The sequence below is a fragment of the Scyliorhinus canicula genome, chromosome 2, assembly GCF_902713615.1.
Source record: "Scyliorhinus canicula chromosome 2, sScyCan1.1, whole genome shotgun sequence".
NCBI lineage: Eukaryota > Metazoa > Chordata > Chondrichthyes > Carcharhiniformes > Scyliorhinidae > Scyliorhinus > Scyliorhinus canicula.
In genome coordinates this window covers 38,718,816-38,739,805 of record NC_052147.1, presented here as the reverse complement: position 1 = coordinate 38,739,805, position 20,990 = coordinate 38,718,816, and the positions used below count along the sequence as shown (strand labels likewise).

At 50.3% G+C, this 20,990-nt stretch overlaps 1 protein-coding gene across 2 annotated transcripts in view; it reads left to right on the top strand.

Moving 5' to 3' along the window:
* Positions 1-20,990, top strand: part of mdga2a (MAM domain containing glycosylphosphatidylinositol anchor 2a) — a 1,064,841-nt gene that overhangs the window by 895,315 nt on the left and 148,536 nt on the right. For both annotated transcript variants that reach the window (XM_038776329.1, XM_038776328.1), the window contains exon 11: positions 19,484-19,661. In XM_038776329.1, coding sequence (XP_038632257.1) covers positions 19,484-19,661 — 178 coding nt within the window. The remainder of the gene's footprint in view (positions 1-19,483; positions 19,662-20,990) is intronic.

Sequence of the window (20,990 nt, the reverse complement as noted above, 5' to 3'; positions counted from 1 at the left end):
GGGGGCTGAGGCGCTGGGCCCAGTGCGGTGTGGCGGTCAGAGCAGTGGGGGCGGAGCTACGAGGAGGCTGAGGCAGCAGGCCCGAGACCAGGGCACGATATAGGTGGGGTATCCCACATCGGATGGCTCCCACCTAGGATGAAGAAAGAAGGCTGAAGTCCGGTCCCAGGGGAGCTCTGGGGGAATGTAGAGGACATGTGTGTGAAGGAAGAAAAACTATTTTTCAAAATAAAAGAAAAATTCAGATTGATGAAGGACAGGAGGGTGGAAGGGGAGAGAAGAGAAAAGAAAGAAAAAACAATAAGCCGCTAAAGGATGTGAAGAGCAGCGTTGAAGAAGGGAGGAAACGTGGGTTCACTGCTGAATGAGAGGACGAGCAAAACTGCTGACAGGATGGCGGAAGCCGAACCGCATGGTGGGGCCGCACTACTTACGGTGGAAAAGATGACCGAGGTGATGGCGGTGGAACTGGAAAAGCAGTTCCCGAGGCACATGGAGGCCTTGAGGAACGGGACGGTGGTCGCATTGAAGTAATTGGCGGAGAAGACAATCGCCCCGGTGAGGGTGGCGGTGGCAAAGTCATCAGCCGAGGTGAGAGAGCAGGGAGAGAAGATGAAGGAAGTGGAGGAGGCCGTGTCACGACACAGCGACCAGGTCGCCTCGATGGGGACAAGCTGCGGAGGGTGGTGGAGGCCAACAGAGGACTCCGAGCAAAGCTCGAAGACTTCGAGAACCGCTCAAGGCGGCACAATTTGAGAATTGTTTTGAATTTGAGACAGAGGGCCCAAGGCCAACACAATACTTTGCGAAGAAGTTGGCGGAGCTGATGGGGGAGGGTGAGAACCCCTCCCGGTACAAAATAGACCGAGCTCATCGGTCATTAAGGCCAAAGTCCAGAGTGAATTAGCCGCCAAGAGCAGTAATTATCTGCTTCCATAAGGTCTGCACAAAGGAGAAGGTATTAAGCTGGGTGAAGCAGAAGCATGATGTGCTGTGGGGATGGTACTGTGGTTCGGATCTACCAGGACTTGACGGTGGAGTTGGCAAAAAAACAAGCGGTGTTTGGGCGAGTGAAGGCGGCATTGTACAAGAAGGGGGTGTGATTTGTTATGGTGTACCCGGCGAAGCTGAGGGTAACGTATAACGCCAAAGACTCTTATTTTGAGACAGCGGAGGCGGCTGAGGCGTTCGTGAGGGCAGAAGGCTTGGGACAGACGTGAGGAGCGGAACTGAAAAAGAGACTGTGGACTGTGTTTGAGCTTCTGGAAAATGTATAAATGCTACAACTTTCTTTTTACTGATGTGTATTGTAATTTACTTCTCTTTGCATTGTTGCAGAGTTCAAGCTAATGGTGGGTTGATTGACGTTCTGTGTTGCGACGGTTAAATGTTATGTTAGTAAATTATATGGGTTGGATTGTTGGTTTTGTTTGTTTTTTTGTTTTTCTTTCTCTGGGACTGGGTGGAAGGAGACGATATATCTTGGCGGGGGGGGGGAGCCACCCGCGCTAGCTAACTAAAGTCGGCTAGTGAACGGAGGTGAGGTGAGAGGAGGGCTGCGGACGTTGGAGCCTGGATACCAGGCTTCAATGGGCCTAGGAGGCGAGTGAGAGGGGGGGGAAGGGGTGGATGCTGGGAGATGTTGTTTCAGGGGGAAATGTAGAGGGGGGTTCTCGGGAGGGGGGGGAAGGGGTTCGATGTTAACAATGGACAGGGACGGGTCAGGCCTATGGGGCAGGGCCCGGTGGTATGATGATGGTGGATAAGAAAGGTGGGGGGGGGGGGGGGGGGGGTGAGAGACCCCCAGTTAGGATAGTCACGTGGAACGTGAGAGGGCTAGGAGGACCGGTCAAGAGGTTAAGGGTGCTTGCGCATCTTAAAAGTTTGAAAGCCGATGTGCAATGCTACAGGAGACTCACTTGAGGGTGAAGGACCAGGTGAGACTTAAAAAGGGTTGGGTTAGCCAAGTGTTTCACTCTGGATTTGATGGAAGGGCTCGAGGGGTAGCGGTGTTGGTCAGCAAAAGGGTACGCTTCCAGATGGAGAAGGTGGTGGCAGATCAGGGGGTAGGTATGTGATTGTGACAGGGGCGCTTGAGGGGAGATTAGTGGCGCTGTTAAGTGCATACGGTCCCAATTGGGACGATGTGGGATTCGCGAAGAAGGTGTTTGGGGCCATTCGCCACTTGGACACACATGAGCTGATTGTGGGGGGGGGCCTGGAACTTGGTACAGGAGCCAAGATTGGACAGGTCACGGCCGCGCTTGCAGGTCCCATCAGTGGGGGGGGGGGGGGGGGGGGGGGCGAAGGCGCTGGCTGGGCTAATGGTGGAAATGGGAGGGGTGGACCCTTGGACGTTTCTGCACCCGAGGGAACAGGAGTACTTGTTTTTCTCAGCAGTCCATAAGGTATACTCACGGATCGACTTTTTTGTGCTGGGAAAGGCTTTGCTGGCTGGGGTCAAGGGGTCGGAATACTCAGCAATTGCAGTGTCAGATCATGCTCCGAATTGGGTTGATATGGTACTGGAGAAGGGGGTAGCGCAGAGGCCAGGGTGGAAACTGGATGTGAGGCTTTTGGAGAACCAAGTGTTCTGTGAGAAAAGGAAAACGTAATTAAGGAATATGTAGGTTTCAACTGTACGGGTGAGGTGTCGAAGGCAGTTGTCTGGGAGGCCCTAAAGGCGGTGATGAGGGGTGAGGTAATTTCATTTAAGGCCAGGGTGGACAAAGTGGAGAGGTTGGAGTGGCAGAGGGTAATAGATGAAATGTTGGAGGGAGAGAGGAGTTATGCAGAAGATGGGGACCCAGCGAAGCTGGAAAAGAGGAAGGACCTACAGGCGAGCTTCAACCGACTGTCTATCAGGAAGGCGGTGCGCCAACTGAGACGAGCAAGGAGTGCAGTTTATGAACATGGAGATGTTATGTTAGCAATGTTATGTTATGGTATGTTAGCAGGTCAGTTCCGGAGGGAGGCAGCAGCAAGGGAAATTCTCCAGGTGAGGGATAGGGCAAGGAAGTTGGTCGTGGCTCCGGAGCTAATTAACAAGGTTTTTGAGGAGTTTTATGAGAGGTTGTACAGGTCAGAGCCACCCGGGGGGAGCCCGTGAGATGCAGGAATTTCTAGATGGTTTGGAGTACCCGAGGCTAGCGGAGGGTGGCAGGGCTACATTAGAAGGAGCAATAGTGGAGCAGGAGATAAAGGATGCGATTGGGAGGATGCAGTCGGGGAAGGTGGCAGGGCCGGATGGGTTTCCGGTGGAATGTTATAAAAAAATTCAAAGATAAGCTGGCACCCCTGATGGTGGGGATGTTTGAAGAGGTGATAGGGAAGAGGGTGTTGCCACAAACCTTGGGGCAGGCATCGATTTCACTGTTGCCAAAAAAAGATAAGGATCCGCCGGAATGTGGGTTGTATAGGCCCATTTCACTTCTGAATGTGGACGCAAAAGTATTGGCAAAGGTACTGGTGGGTAGGCTGGAGGAGTGCCTCCCGAAGGTGATAGGTGAGGATCAGACGGGGTTCGTGAAAAGGAGGCAGCTGTTTTTGAACATTATAAGGGTTTTGAACGTCGTTATGGCACCGGCGGAAGGGAAGGAAACAGAGGTGGTTGTCGAATTGGACGCCGAGAAGGCGTTTGACTGGGTAGAATGGGGGTACCTGATGGCAGTTCTGGAGCGGTTTGGGATTGGACCAAGATTTGTGAACTGGGTAAAGCTATTATATAAGGAGCCGAAGGCGAGTGTCCCCACAAACAATATCAGCTCGAGATACTTTTCTCTCCACCGTGGGACGAGGCAGGGGTGTCCTATGTCCCCCCTGCTGTTTGCACTTGCGATTGAGCCGTTGGCCATCGCATTAAGAAGTTCGGGAGCATGGAACGGAATAGTGCGGGGGGGATAGAGCATAGGGTGTCCTTACATGCCGACGACTTGCTGCTGTATGTGTCGGAACCGAGTGGGTTGATAGGGGGACTATTGGAGCTACTGCGAGTAGTTGGGTCTTTCTCGGGGGACAAGCTGAACCTGGACAAGAGTGAGTATTTTGTGGTGTCTCGGATGGGGGTGGGGGCAGGGTTGGGGGGGGGGGGGGGGGGAGGGGGCTGCCATTCCGTAGGGCAGGGACTCACTTTAGGTATCTGGGGGTGCAGATTGCCCGGGAGTGGGGGAGGCATTGCTGGTACAACATCACTAGTTTGGTGGGGAGAGTGAAAGCTGACCTGGCGAGGTGGGATGGTCTCCCTCTGTCACTGGCGGGTCGGGTACAGGCGGTTAAAATGAATGTGTTGCCATGATTTCTGTTTATTTTTCTATGCCTACCGATTTTCCTGCCAAAGGCTTTTTTCAGGGAGATTGAGGGAAGGATTACCTCGTTCATATGGGGAGGGAAGGTGGCCAGAGTGAGAAAGGTGCTGCTACAGAGGGGAAGGCAGGCAGGGGGTTTGGGTCTCCTGAACCTGATGTACTACTACTGGGCGGCGAATGTGGAGAAGGTGCGGGGCTGGGTCAGGGGGGTTGATTCCCAGTGGGTCAGAATGGAGGAGAGTTTGTGCAGGGGTCGGAACTGAAAGCACTAGCAACTGCGCCACTCCCGATGACCCCGGGGAAATACTCAGGGAGTCCGGTAATAATAGCTTAATTGAAAATCTGGAGGCAGTTTCGCCAACACTTCAGGTTGGGAGCAGGGTCAAGGGAAATGCTGATTTGGGGGAACCACCGATTTGAGCCAGGGAAGTGGGATGGAAGTTTTCGGAAATGGGAAGAGAAAGGGATTAAGACGCTAAAAGATTTGTTTCTTTGGGGTCGGTTTGCAGGATTGAGGGATCTGGAAGCGAAGTATGGGCTGGAGCAGGGGGAAATGTTTAGATACATGCAGGTTCGGGATTTTGCCAGGAAGGAGATACAGAACTTCCCGGAGGAACCGGCCTCCACATTGCTGGAGGTGGTGCTGACGACAGGGGGACTGGAGAAGAGGGTAGTGTCAGCGGTGTACGGAGCTAATTTGGAAGAGGATAAGGCACCACTGGAAGGGATCAAAGCAAAGTGGGAGGAAGAGTTGGGAGAGGGTATAGAGGAGGGGGTCTGGTGTGAGGTGCTCTGGAGAGCAAATGCCTCCACCTCATGTGCGAGGTTGGGGCTGATACAGCTGAAGGTGGTGTACAGGGCGCACCCGGGTCCCCGGGAGGCCATATTCGGGGTGTCGGACCAGCCAAGGTTAGAAACCGGTGTGGAGGCAGATATCGTAGCCTTCGCCTCGTTGATCGCCCAAAGACGAACCCTGCTGGGATGGAGAGCAGCCTCTCCACCCTGTGCCCTGGCATGGCGGGGGGACCTGTTGGAATACTTGACCCTTGAGAAAGTTAAGTTTGAAATGAGGGGAAGCTCGGAGGGGTTCTACAAGACATGGGCATTATTTATTATGCACTTTCAAGAACTGGATAACATCGAACATTAGTTGGGGGGGGTGGGTGGGAGGGTGCTGTGTATATTAAGGATGATTCCTTTTTGTCATTTGTTTATGTAAACATGCGGGCTGATGTTTGGGGGTTGGTGGGAGGATGGGATCGTTGTTATTTTTATGGGGATTGACATATCTGTTGCTGATTATTGTTTATTGTTGGTGGGTGTAAATTTGGGAGAAAATGTGAAAAAAGAGAACAAAAATATATTTTTTTAAACTTTCAACAAAATAGTGGAACACTTTTTTTTAAATAATTTTTATTGGAATTTGTTTGAAAAATATATATCAACAGAACAATAATAACAATAACAATAATAATAAACACACCCCGGCACCCGTAACAAGGCATATAACAACCCCCCCTAAACCCAATAAACAACAAAATAAACCTAAAATATACCTAAAACTCCTCACTGCCCTCTTTAGCGGGAGCCTACCAATCCCCTCCTCCTGATCTCCCGGGTGTACGACAAACAGCTCACTCTTGCCCAGGTTCAATTTATATCCCGAGAAGCTCCCAAACTCAGCAAGAATCTCCATCACCTCCGGCATTCCCTCCACTGGGTCTGCTACATACAGCAGCAAGTCGTCTGCATACAGCGACACTCAGAGCTCCTCCCCGCCCCGCACCAAACCCCTCCACCTCCTCGACTCCCTGAGAGCCATGGCAAGAGGCTCAATTGCCAACGCAAAAAGCAAAGGGGACAGGGGGCACCCCAGCCTCGTCCCACGGTGGAACCTGAAGTACTCGGACCTCCTCCTATTTGTCGCTACACTCGCAATCGGGGCCTCGTACAACAACCTCACCCATTTAATAAACCCCACCCCAAACCCGAACCTCCCCAACACCTCCCACAAGTACCCCCACTCAACCCTGTCAAAGGCCTTCTCCGCATCCAATGCCACCACAATCTCCGCCTCTCCTGCTGCCGGCATCATTATCACATTTAGCAGACTTCGCACGTTAGTGTTCAGCTGCCTCCCCTTCACAAAACCCGTCTGATCTTCATGTACCACCCCCGCCACCCAGTCCTCTATTCTAGTGGCCAAAATCTTCGCCAGCAACCTGGCGTCTACATTCAGCAGTGAAATTGGCCTGTAAGATCCGCACTGCAAGGGGTCCTTATCACGTTTCAATGATCAGGGAGATTAGTGCCCGAGACATCGTCGTGGGCAGAACACCCCCCTCCCATGCCTCGTTGAAGGTCCTAACCAACAGGGGGTCCAGCAGGTCAGCGTATTTCTTATAAAATTCAACCGGGAACCCATCCGGTCCCGGCGCCTTCCCCGACTGCATGTGGCCAATCCCACTGACCAGCTCCTCCAACTCGATCGGCGCCACCAGTCCCTCCACCTGCTCCTCCTGCACCCTTGGAAATTGGAGCCTGTCCAAATAACTCTCCATTCCCCCTCCCACCGCCGGCGGCTCCGACCGGTACAGTTCCCTATAAAAGTCCCTAAAGACCTCGTTGACCTCTGCCTCCTGCCGCACCATATTCCCACCCCTCTCCTTCACTCCAACAATCTCCCTAGCCGCGTCCCGCTTACGCAGCTGGTGCGCCAGCATCCTGCTCGCCTTCTCTCCATACTCATAGACCGCTCCCTGCGCCTTCCTCCACTGTGTCTCCGCCTTTCTGGTGGTCAATAAATCAAACTTGGCCTGCAAGCTACGCTGCTCCCCCAGCAATCCCTCCTCCGGGGCCTCCGCGTACCTCCTATCCACACTCAACAACTTCCCCACCAGTCTCTCCCTCTCCCTCCTCTCCCCCCTCTCCCTATGGGCTCGGATGGAGATCAGCTCCCCGCTAATCACTGCCTTCAGAGCCTCCCACACCATCCCCACCTGGACCTCCCCAGTATCATTGACCTCGAGATACCTCTCGATACATCCCCGAACCCTCCTACACACCACCTCATCAGCCAACAACCCCACGTCCAGACGCCAAAGCGGGCGCTGGTCCCGCACCTCCCCCATCTCCAGATCCACCCAATGCGGAGCATGGTCCGAAATCGCAATAGCCGAATACTCGGCCTCCTCCACCCTCGGGACCAGTCCCCTACTCAAAACAAAGAAATCAATGCGGGAATAAACCCTGTGCACATGGGAGAAAAAAGAGTACTCCCGAGCCCTCGGCCTCCCGAACCTCCAGGGATCCACTCCTCCTATCTGGTCCATAAACCCCCTCAACACCTTGGCCGCTGCCGGCCTCCTGCCTGTCCTTGAACTAGAACAATCCAGTAGGGGATCCAGCACCGTATTGAAGTCCCCCCCCCATGATCAAGCCCCCCACCTCCAGGCCAGGAATGCGGCCCAACATACGCCTCATGAAACCAGCATCATCCCAATTTGGGGCGTACACATTTACCAACACCACCCTCTCCCCCTGCAGCTTACCGCTCACCATCACATATCTGCCGCCACTATCAGCCACAACCTCAGACGCCTCAAACGCCTCCCTCTTCCCCACCAGGATCGCCACCCCCCGGTTTTTCGAGTCGAGCCCTGAGTGGAAAACCCACCCCACCCACCCCTTCCTCAGACGGACCTGGTCCGCCACCTTCAGGTGGGTCTCCTGGAGCATGGCCACGTCCGCCTTCAGCCCCTTCAGATGCGAAAACACCAGGGCCCGCTTAACTGGCCCATTCAACCCCCTCACATTCCACGTAATCAGCCGGATCAGGGGCACCCCGCCCCCCTCCCCCGTCGACTAGCCATAGCCCATTGACTGCTCGCCCCTGGCCAGCACCCATTCAGCCCATTTCCCACGGCGATAGAACCTCACCCCGACCCGCACCAACACCTCCCTGGCCAATCCAGCAGCAACCCGGTATCCCCCCCCCCCCACCACCCCAGGCTAGGACCCCTCCTAGCCGCGACGCTCCCTCCACTGTACTCCCGTGAGCCAGTTGACTTCTGCTGACCCCGGCAGCTCCCGCTCTAACTCTGACCCCTCCCAATATGAGGTGCCCCCTCCTCCCCTGCATCAGCTCCTTGGCACCGCTTCAGCGCGGGAAACCCGGTCTAATAACCACGCCCCTCGCCACCAGCTCCACCCTCCTCGTCCCGCAGCGCGGAAAACCAGAGAAAAGCCCGCACTTTCACACTGCCCCACCCCACCAACGCAGCTCCCAAACAGCAGTCCCAACCCAACCACCAACTCCGTACAAACAAAGACACAGATCAACCACAAACCCCAGTACCCCCCTTAGAACACAAAACCATAACCCACATCGTCCGAAAGCGAGAGAAAAAACAGAAACAAACAGAATAACTAGCTACAGCATAAACAGTGATACAGAAATAGAAAAATCCCTACAGCCCCCAATCTCTAGTTCGAGACCAACTTTTGAGCCTGCACAAAGGCCCACGCTTCCTCCGGGGACTCAAAGTAGTAATGCCGGTCCTTGTAGGTGACCCATAGGCGCGCAGGTGGCAACATGCCGAACTTCACCTGCTTTCCGTGGAGCACCACCTTTGTCCGGTTAAACCTGGCTCTCCGCTTGACCACCTCCGCACTCCAGTCCTGGTAGACATGCACTACCGAATTCTCCCACTTACTACTCCTCACCTTCTTGGCCCATCGGAGAACACACTCCCGGTCACTGAACCGATGGAACCGCACCAGCACCGTCCGCGGGGGGTTCATTCGCCTTAAGCCGCCTGGCCAGTACTATGTGGGCCCCCTCCAGCTCCTGGGACAGATGGAAGGATCCTGCCCCCACCAGCGAGCTCAGCATCACGGCCACATAGGCCGGCAGGTCCGACCCTTCCAGCCCCTCCTCGAGGCCCAGGATCCGCAGGTTCTTCCTCCGTGATTGAAGCTCCATCTCCTCAAACCGACCTTGCAACTTTTTATGAAGCGCCTCGTGTATCTCTACCTTCCCCACGAGGGTCGAAACCGCCTCCTCATGCTCAGAGGCCTGCTGCTGCAACTCAAGTATCGCTGCACCCTGGGTTGTCTGGGTCTCCAGCAGCTTACTGGTCGTCACCCTCAGGGATTCCAACAACTCCCCTTTCATTCCGTAAAATAGCGCAGAAGGGCCGCCTGCTGCTCCTCCTCCGCCCACTGCCTCCACTCCTCAGGGGCTCCACCGGCCGCCATTTTGTCCACCTTCCCCGCTTTTCCAGGGGAGCTACTGCCGTTTTTCTCCTCGCCCCACTCCGAGTCCGCACCATAAATCCCGGGGGGTTTTGCTCCAGACCCCTTTATCCACTGGGAATCGTCGAATCAGCGCCGTTTGGGGCCCTTAAAAGAGCCCACAAGTCCTATTAAAGCGGGAGCTGCCGAACGTGCGGCTTAGCTCCGCATAGCCGCAACCGGAAGTCCTCAGTGGAACATTTATTAAACGAGAAAATATAAACTGTAATATTCTTCATTCGCACCTATATCTTTACAGATGTGTACCCATTTATAAGGATAATACAAGTTACACAATTTATCTTCTCCTCCAATGTACTCGGTTCTCGACTTTGGGCCTTTATGATGAAGGACACTCACAATGTTTATAAATTGACACCCATTTTGTTTACAATGTCAGGCTCGGCTTTGTGGTACAATAAGATATCTTACAACATCAGTTTAAAGTCCAACAGGTGTTCGGAGCACTGCTCCTTCTTCAGGTGAATGAAGAAACATATATATAGACAAAGTCAAAGATGCAAGACGATAGACTTTGTCCATATATATGTTTCTGGAACCCACCTCTTCATTCACTTGAGGAAGGAGCACTGCTCCAAAAGCTAGTGATTCAAAACAAACCTGTTGGACTTTAACCTGGTGTTCCCGGAGGGAACCCACGGGCAGCACGGTAGCACAAGTGGACATCACTGTGGCTTCACAGCACCAGTGTCCCAAGTTCGATTCCCTGCTGGGTCACTGTCTGTGAGGAGTCTGCACATTCTCCCCGTGTCTGCGTGGGTTTCCTCCGGATGCTCCGGTTTCCTCCCACAGTCCAAAGACGTGCAGGTTAGGTGGATTGGCCATGCTAAATTGCCTTTAGTGTCCAAAAAGATTGGGAGGGGTTATTGGGTTACGGGGATAGGGTGGAAGTAAGGGATCGGTGCAGATCCGATGGGCTGAATGGCCTCCTACTGCACTGTTTGTTCTATGTTGTAAGACTTCTGTGCTCACCCCAGTCCAACGTTGGCATCGCCACATCACGACTTTATGGCATCAGTGTTCTGCGGTGTCCATCTGAATGACTGGACTATATCAATCCAGCCACTATACTTTCTTTATTGGCCCAATCATCTTTATTAGGTTGGAAATGTGTGTTTTATCTGGTGAATCCACCTGTAAGGCAATGTCAGGCACAACCATTGTCGTTTTGATGCATTTATATGCTTATGTTGTATTTGAAATGCATTCAGACTCACAGAAGTTCAAGCTTAAACAGACAACTAAAAGTGATCCAAAAACAGAAAATACTGGACAATCTCAGCAGGTCTGACAGCATCTATGGAGAAAGAAGGGAGCGAACCTTTCAAGTCTGGATGACTCTTTATCACAGTTGGAGAGAACGGGAAATGGGGTCAGGTTTGTACTGTAGTGGGGGGAGGGCATGGAGTGGTGGGGCTGGATAGGGGCCCAGCGATAGTTGGAGATTGACAGATGTCAAGGACAGAAGACAAAACAAAAGCTTTGACAAAGGGTCATCTGGACTCGAAACATTAGCTTTTTTCTCTCCCTACAGATGCTGCTAGACCTGCTGAGATTTTCCAGCATTTTCTTTTTGAAAACAAATGTAAATGGCGTGATTAAGGCTAAGAAAGGTGCTGAAAGTGGCACATAAAGAGATTAAGATGTGTGAATGACGGAACAAAGGTGAGCAGTGTATCAAAGGACAATTTGGAACAGATGGTCTAAGTGGAGTCAGGGGGCGGGGGGCGGGGAGGGGGGAGTGGTCCAAGTGGAGTCAGGGGTTCAGGGGTGGGGGTGGGGAGGGGGGTGGCACAATGGTAAGGAAAAAACAGATCAATGTAAGAAATGAAAATTAATTGATAGAAATAACAAAGGGGTGAAGGTGGAGGGGAGAGTTCACAGTCTGAAGTTGTTAAACTCAATGTTAAGTCCGGAAGGCTGTAACGTGCCTAATCAGAAGATAAGGTGCTGTTCCTCCAGTTTGCGCTGGACTTCACTGGAGCATTGCAGCAGGACAAGAACAGACATGTGGGCGTGAGAGCAGGACGGTGAGTTGAAATGGCAAGTGACAGGAAAGGTCTGGGTCCTGCTTACAGACGGGACGAAGATGTTCTGCAAAGCGGTCACCCAGTCTGCGTTTAGTCCCTCCAATGTGGACCACATTGGGAGCAGCGAATGCAATAGACCAGATTGAAGGAGGTGCACGTGAAGCACTGCCTCACTTCAAAGTGTTTAGGCTCTGGGATGGTGAGGAGGGAGGAGGTAAAGTGACAAATGTTACACCTTCTCTGATTGCATGGGAAGATGCCGTGTGAAGAGGGTTAGGTGTTGGGGGTTTTGGAGGAGTTGATTAGGGAATCCCGGACGGAACGGTCCCTGTGGAATGCTGACAGGGGGAGTGAGGGGAAGCTGGGTTTTGTGGTGAAATCATGCTGGGGTCGGCAGAACTGGTGGAGGATGATTCTTTGAATGCGGAGGGTGGTGGGATGGAAAGTGAGGATAAGGGGGACCCTGTCCTGGTTCTGGGAGGAAGGAGAGGGGGCAAGAGCAGAGGTGCAGGAATGGGGTCGGACATGGTTGAGAGCCTGTCGACCACAGTGGATAGGAAATCATGATTAAAGAAGAATGAAGTCAAGTCAGCAGCACCGTTTTGGAAAGTGGCATCATCGGAACAGATGCGGCGGAGGCAAAGGAACTGGGAGAATGGGATGGAGTCCTTCCAGGATGTGGGGTATGAAGAGCTGTCGCAAGGTAGCGGTGGGAGTCGGTAGGTTTGTAATAGATACTGCTGGACAGTCTATCCCCAGAAATTGAAATAGAAAAGTCAAGAGGCGGGATTTTCCGATCCCCTGCCGGGCCGGAGAATCGCCAGAGGGCGACGTGAATCCCACCCCCACTGGCTGCCGAATTCTCCGACACCGGGGATTTGGCAGGGGCGGGAATCGTGCTGCGCCAGCCGGCGGCTGCTGGCAGCGGCCCTCCCCCTGGCGATTCTACGGCCCGCGATGGACCGAGCGGCCGCCCATTTTAGGCCGGTACCGCCGGCGTAAATTAGACCTGGTACTTATCGGAGGGACCTTTCTCTGCGGGCAGCCTCCGAGGTCCTCGGGGAGGCGTGGGGGGATCTGGCACTGGGGGGTGCCCCCACGGTGGTCTGGCCCGTGATTGGGGCCCACCGATCCGCGGGCGGGCCGGTGCCGTGGGGGCACTCTTTCCCTCCGCACCGGCTGCTGTGGACTTCCACCAGTCCACCATGGCCGGTGCGGAGATGAACCCCTCCTGCGCATGCGCTGGGATGACGCCAGCACACGCTGGCGCTCCTGTGCATGCGCCAACTCGCGCCGGCCGGCAGAGACCCTTCGGCACCGGTTGGCGCGGCACCAAGTCCCTTCCGCGCCGGTTTGTGTTGCGCCAACCCCGCCGGCGCCAGCCTAGCCCGTGAAGGTGCGGCGCGATGCCGGGGTGGTTCACGCCACTCCTCGCTCGCCAGGACCGCCCGCCCCGCCGGGTGGGGGAGAATCCCGCCCATGGAGTGGAAGGGAAGTGTCGGAGATGGACTATGTGAAGGTGATGGAGGGGTGGAAATTGGAAGCAAAATTAATAAAGTTTTCAAGGTCCAAACGGGAACACGAAGTGGCACCGAACAGTCGTTGATGTACCGATAAAATAGCTGTGGGATGCGGCCGGAGAAGGACTGGAACAAGGAATGGTAGGGCACGGGTTAAGAGCATTTAACACCACCGGGCATCATGAATGATTTGCAGCCTTGGTTCAAAAATCAATCCCCCATCGATACCATTGTTCCTCTGGAGAACTCAGTTCAAACTTACAATGTTCTGACTTACAACCTGCTTTTCAGGCAAAAGGGTCGCAAATCTGAGGACTGTCTGTTGAATGCTCACAAATGACAATCAGTCCGAGGAATATGCAAACTTTGCAACTGGACTCTTTTATGCCATGTAACATGTTTCGGGTCATTCATTTGTAGTGACTGAATATGTCACATCGAACAAAAAAAATTACCTGTACAGCAAAAACACAGGCCTGTTGTTCACAAGTGTTGTCTAAGTGCGTCAAAGCAGCGAATTACTGCTGAATGTCTACCCAATCTAATTTTTGAATGAATAGCAATGTAGTAGCTGGAGCTCCTTAAATGGTTCATTTAAATATGCTGATCTGGATCACGGCCAGTGAGGGCAAGATATAGATCGTGACGTCTCGCGGGACTCCGTTAAATCTCGCAAGGTACTTTGAGCGTCACAAAACCCGCGGGAAGCCTATCACGAGATTCAACAGCCTCATCCCGACACCACGTTGGGTGCAATGAAGCCGTTAAATCAAGCCTCATGACATTGATTTGTTATAGAACATACAGGGCAGAAGGAGGCCATTCGGCCCATCGAGTCTGCAGCGACCCACTTAGGCCCTCACTTCCACCCTATCTTCGTAATCCAATAAGCCCTCCTAACCTAACCTTTTTTGGACACTAAGGGCAATTTATCATGGCCAATCTACCTAACCTGCATGTCTTTGGACTGTGGGAGGAAACCGGAGCACCCGCAGGAATCCCACACAGACACGGGGAGAACGTGCAGACTCCGCACAGACAATGACCCAGCAGGGAATCGAACCTGGGATCCTGGCGCTGTGAAGTCACAGTGCTAATCATTGTGCTACCGTGCTGCCCTTTACCATATATACCATTTATATACCATATATATCATATAGCTTTGTTCACCAAAAGGAACAACCATTAATAGGGTCGGGGAGGAGAGAAGTCAGAATTTATCTTCAGTTGGGCTGATAAGGATGTGTTTTCCCTCAGTGGAGATAAGGTTTTTCTCATGTTAGTTAGAGGTACAAACGCAGCAGAAAGGGCAAATGGAAAGATGCATAGTCACAGGAACCCTTAGTCTTCCAACAGTGTTTGTAATCCTCGGATAATATGTTTCCAGTTCTCTGAGGTTACGGAGCAGTGCATGAGGAAGCGAGGAGAAAGCATACTGGATGCTGAACGGGCCGTTTGCCACTTTCCCCATAGGCACCCGGATCAATCAGGAGTGGGGTCGGAAGTTCACAAATGACAGGATTCCTGAAGGTCCAAAGCACCATTTCCCACATGTGAGCTCCATCACAGAACATCACCATTGCTGCAAATTGGAAGGGACTCCCCTTCATTAATGTATAATGTGAGCAGCAGCAATGAATCCTAGAGGTCCATCATCAAGATTCTGGTAGCTGCCGTGGTGTGTTTATGTTGCGGCAAACTTCCATTAGCCCAGCACAGAACCAAGATGCTGGCCTAAGAGGAGGCAAAGAATTGTGGACTGAATGGAGATGTTATGCAAAGTTGTCACCCACTCTGCATTGGGTATCCTGAGTGGTGAGCAGACCGCACCTTGAGCCATCAACACAATATTCTAAGCTGAAAGAAGAAGCAGTAAATCACTATATCCCCAGGAAGGAGTGTTTAGGCCCCTGGCCGGTGACAAGGGCAGAGGTGCAGTGGCAACTCTTGCATCTCCTGCGCTTGCAGGAGAAGGTGCCATGAGAAAGGGAGAGGGTGATGGAAAAGTGAAGCAGTGTGTCACAGAGCAAATGTTCCCTCCAAACTGCTGAAAAGGGAGGGGAGACAGAGTAGAGTTTGGTGGATCGCATCATTCGGGAGGTGGTGGGTGTTGAACGTCAAGGCTTGTGGGTGGAAGGGGAGGAAAAAGGGAAGGAAGCCAAAGGAATGAGGGCAAAAAAGTGGGAAATGGGATGGTCAAGGTCGACTTACGGGACAGAGCACAGACATGTTTGAGGCCAGATCTGGTGATGTCCTACAATACGATACACAAATGAAATTGGCTTGTTATATATTGTATAACCTTGCTCACCAAAAAGGGACATCACATGAAGTCATCAAAAGGGTGGGTTGATTAGGATGTTTTTGCCCTCAAGTGGGGATGAGGTGGATGGTTTCTCTCATTGGGTTTCGAGGTGGCAGGATTTCTTTGCTCCCAGTTGTCAATGAGAAAGGCCAGGTTTTACCTCAGTGAGAAGTTTGGGGGCAGATGAAGGAAAGTTTGGCTGAATTTCTGCCAACCAAAGGAGATAGACGCGCTGTTAGCAGATTATTGTTCAGTTTTGGAGGTCGCAGTGAAGTTTGTGATACTTCTTGTGCTGGGGGGGGGGGGGGGGGGGGGTGTGTGGGGGGGGGGGGGGGGTGGCGGGGGGGGGCGTTGTGTATTGATTTCTGTTCAATGGTAGTGGGGGCTGGGAACTTGTAGGTGTAGATCAATGGCTATATTTCTGCACAATTGTTGGGTTGGGGGTAAGGTGCATAACTAGATATCAGTCTGGTAAAAGCTACAGGATGTTCAGATGGGATTTCAGCTCAGTTGAGGCTGGACATCTAGATTTCTGCTGACTGAGGACTGGTACCAAAGTTTGTTACTTAGTCCTTATCCTCAATCATTCACATTGATTTTGGTGCTTTGGTGTTTGACTGTAATTCATGTTGAAATCAATAATTGAGGGGGAGTAACTGAGGTGGCTTTTTGGTATTGTCATGCAATGTTAGGTACTGTTGCATCAAAATTGGTCACAGAACATGTTTGCAGTGTCACAAACAGGCATTGTATTTTTGCAATCCTGAGATTGTTCACTATTGATACAAATATATATCTCATGACGTGTACTTTGCTGACACAAAGTTAAATGGCAAATGCAAACCTAATGGTTATTATTAAATTGATCACATTTATCTTCATAATAAACGTGAACTGAACTCTAACCTGTATTGCAGCTTCAGCATGTCAACTCGTCCAAATTAATTAACGATGTGGGATTATTTGGATCCACCAATCAACTGTAGAAGAAAATCCTCGAGCTGTTTAATTTTCCTTACGCATGAAGTTTTACCATATTCACAGGCTGGCCTGTCCCTTAACAGGGAAGCACAAAGCCATGAAATTATAATACTTGAAGAAACGATAAACAGTAATTGAATTCCGAGCTGAGAGTTGCTTTACTGACTGCAGGGGAGTTTTAAATCTAAAATGCATTGACAGCAACTTCCCCGATATGAAACCAGATCTATTTTCTCACTTGGTTTAACCAATTGGGTATCATTTGTCCCAGGTGAAGGTTTGAAGTTCCATTGAATTCAGATAAGCAGATTACTTTTACTGGCATCGCGTGGAGAGCGGCATTCCCCAATTCTACTGCCGAGTTATGAAATATTTCAAATCCCACAGCCAGGATCCATCTGAACGTGAACTTTGCGATGCTTTTACAAGTGGCTAGGAAGTGTGCATTCTGCAAAACAGTCCTTGTGCCATATGGTTGTGCCCTGGCGTCATACAAATGTAAAAGTAGCTTTTATGAGTTGCTACGCTTTTATTGTTTGGGCACTGAACTTTTAGAACTGTTCGTTCTCATAGATAACTGTGACAAGAGAATTAAACCTGGGACCTTACAGTGAGGCAATGTATGTTTGAAGGCTAGAAATCCAGCTTTATCGTTCCAAATGATTTTGGCACATACATTCTTGATCTTAACACTAAATCTGAATTTACCTCCAGCAAATATACGTTGGGGGTTTGGTGAGGAAACTAGCTTCACTGCAATATTGTGTCCTTAGTAAGGATTTGGTCTCAGTGCGATTGCCATACAAATAGCAACCATTTTAAATATTTGACTGGAAACCCTGTCTTCTGAGACGCTGACCATAATATTGTTCTTTTTGAACATTATCTTCAGGACACGTAAAAGCAACATTTGTTGTCCATCCATAATTGCAGTTGCGAAGGTGGTGGTGAATGAACCATGAACCGCTGCAGTCCCTGTGAGGAAGATGCTCCCAAACTGCTGTTAGGAGTTTGAGGATTCTGACTCAGAAATGATGAAGTAACTTAGATTCAAGTCGCGAATATTGTGACTTGGACATGGTTGTGCACTGTTGCTTCACAGCTCCAGGGTCCCGGGTTTGATGCCCAGCTTGGGTCACTGTCAGTGTGGAGTCTGCACGTTGTCCCCGTGTCTGCGTGGGTTTCCTCCCACAAGTCCCGAAAGACGTGTTTGTTAGTGAATTGGGCATTCTGAATTTTCCCTCAGTGTACCCGCACAGGCGCCGGAGTGTGGCAACTGCAGCGATCTCTGTATGTAGTAATACATGATCAGACTATGTTAAGCTAGTACAGGCAACTGAACACTAGATAGCCACACTATCAGGACCTATATTGAGGTTTTCCTGCTCTTTCCTTGTGGAGAGTGTATCTGGAGTGCAAACAGTACAGAGCTAGAGAATAAGTTAATAGATATCGGTATTTAGCATTATCTTATTTAATAGTTTAATCTACAGTTATTTGTTTGTTTGCTAGTTTAGTATTAAGTAAAAATAATTAATGTGATTATTTTATATTATTCATTAAATTACTTTATCATCACTGGAAGACTACATCTATATTTCAATAACTCGGCTAGACAAAGAGTACTACAGATATTTCAATATTGTAATATAACAGCAATTAGGGGATTTTCACAGTAACTTCATTGCAGTGTAAATGTAAGCCTACTTGTGTCACAAATAAAGATTATTATTATTTAAATAGTAACGGTTACAGGTTTGAAGATGCTGTCGCAGAAGACTTTCCTGTAGTGCGTTTTGTAGATGGTGCACACTGCCTACAGTTCGTGAAGGGATTGAATGTTGGAGATGGTGGATTGGGGTGCCAATCAAGCTGGCTGTTTTGTCCTGGATGTGTCCTGGATCCGAGCTTCTTGATAGTGGCTGGAGCGTCACTGATCCAGGCAAATGGAGCGTATTCCATCACATTCCTGATTGTTAATATTCTCTCCAAGTGGAAAAGGCAAACTCAACAGGACCATTTGAATTGTGGCAGGCAGTGGTACTGTCACTGGACTAAAGTCCAGAGACCCAGCGTAATGCTTTGTGAACCCTGGTTCAAATCCCACCATGGAAGATGGTGAAATTTGAAATCAATACAATAATCTGGAATTAAAAGTCTAAGGGTGACCATGAAGCCACTGTCGATTGTCCATCCGGTTCACTAATGCCCTTTAGGGAAGGAAATCTGCCATCCTTTCCTGGCCTGGCCTCCATGTGACTCCAGACCCACAGCAAACGTGGTTGGCTCTTAAATGCCATCTGAACAATCCACTCCGTTCAAGGGCAGTCAGGGATTGGCAACAAATATTGGTCCAGCCAGTGAAGCCAACATCCTATGAGCGAATTGAAGGAGTGCAGAGGGTCCCTTGGAGCGAAATGAAAACAACAATGGGAATTTGAAATTCAAGGTGTTGGACAACCAGGATTAGTGAGCACGGGGGCGATGGTGAGCAGGACTTCCTGTGAGCTGGGATAGGGACAGAGTTTTCAACAACTTCAAGTTTACAGCCGGTAGACTATGGGATGCCGATCAGGAGTAAGTTAGAATAGTCAGGCCGAGAAATAATGAAGGCATGGATTGCCTTCCTAACTGCCTTCAGCCCTACATCCCAGCCTCTATCACCTTTTGAATCACTCGACTGTGAGTGTTTGGGTCTCTCACAGCTCCTCTCTGGTGATGGGTGTATGTTCCACAGGCTTCCTACCCAAGACTCAAAACCATTGACGTTGAAACTCGGGTCACTAGCGCAGGGAAAAGTCTGGCTCTCTTTCAGCTTCTTTCTTAGTTCTGAATTAGTGTGGAATGGAGGATTTTAACTCTTGTTATGTAGTCAAGCTCAGATCGAAGCAGTCAGGCTCCAGTTGCTTTCTCTTCTTGCCAATTCTCAGAATATTTGCTTTCTGAATGTAACTGCAATTCTAACAAAAATAAACTGTTGAAGTGATTCCTGGCACTGACCATTCTCATTATTCGCTTCATTTTCAGACTGGCCAACAGCGTTGGTGGGAACAAGAAATTTCTGGGAATATGATCCAATCAGGAGAGTTGATTACACATAACCTGACTGAACTCCTGAAGCCTGAAGCCTACGAGGTGCGTCTGACACCTATTACACGATTTGGAGAAGGTGATTCCACCATTCGAGTCATTAAATACACTGATGGTAAGACGTACACCAAGAGACATTTCAAACTTAGAAAATTGCTATGAAGAGAATCAGAGAATTTACAGTGTCCTAATTACTTACCTAATCATAGAATCTGCACCGGCCAAAGATGTGCAGGTCAGGTGGATTGGCCATGCTAAATTGCCTTTTGTGTCCAAAAAGGTTAGGTGGGGTTACTGGGTTATGGGAATAAGGTGGAAGTGCGGGCTTAAGTAGGGTGCTCTTTCCAAAGGCCGGTGCAGATTCGATGGGCTGAATGGCCTCCTTCTGCACTGTAAATTCTAAGAGCATTGGAAAATTGAATTCCTTGAGATAAATGCTTCAAATTGTTTAAAATATTTTTTAAAATATCTTGTGAATTATTCTTTCATTACACCGATAATTGGTTACATAATTTGAATAAGACAGACCATATATCATGGATGTAGCCTTTTAGTACCTTAATTTTTATGGGTTGAAAAAATCTTTGATTCCGCATAGTTCTTTAGGAGAATAGGATCATGATCCAGTTTATTTGTTAATACTGCAATTCAATTTATTCAGCCCCTTGAACCTTGATTAATTTTAAGAAGCAGGACACTTGAGAGTCTTGTCAAATTTGGAAGCAAACCAATGGACTGCAACACAAAACACTGCAACACGCAGATTCAAGGGCAGCACGGTAGCATGGTGGTTAGCATAAATGCTTCACAGCTCCAGGGTCCCAGGTTCAATTCCCGGCTGGGTCACTGTCTGTGCGGAGTCTGCACGTCCTCCCCGTGTGTGCGTGGGTTTCCTCCGGGTGCTCCGGTTTCCTCCCACAGTCCAAAGATGTGCGGGTTAGGTGGATTGGCCATGCTAAATTGCCCGTAGTGTCCTAAAAAGTAAGGTTAAGGGGAGGGGGGGGTTGTTGGGTTACGGGTATAGGGTGGATACGTGGGTTTGAGTAGGGTGATCATGGCTCGGCACAACATCGAGGGCCGAAGGGCCTGTTCTGTGCTGTACTGTTCTATGTTCTATGTTCTAAAACGAAGTGGAAAACATACTGCACTGAAACGTCCGTGCATTTTACGAGTGAATTAAGGAACTGTAATCATCTTCCTGCATTCTCCCAGTGGAGGTATATGTTGAACATATTGAGATTTAGGCTGGGATTGTGCCCGTGCTTTGGAAATGGGCTGGGGAGTGTCAGGGGCGGGGAAATTATGACAAATGGCATCGGGATAGCAACCTAACATGTCCACGCCACTAGGGGCTATTCCCAGAATCAGCCAGGTTGGCAGAAGGACACTGCACTTGAAGATAGCGGGAAACTAATTAAGCCGGTTGAACTGGCAATTTATTATG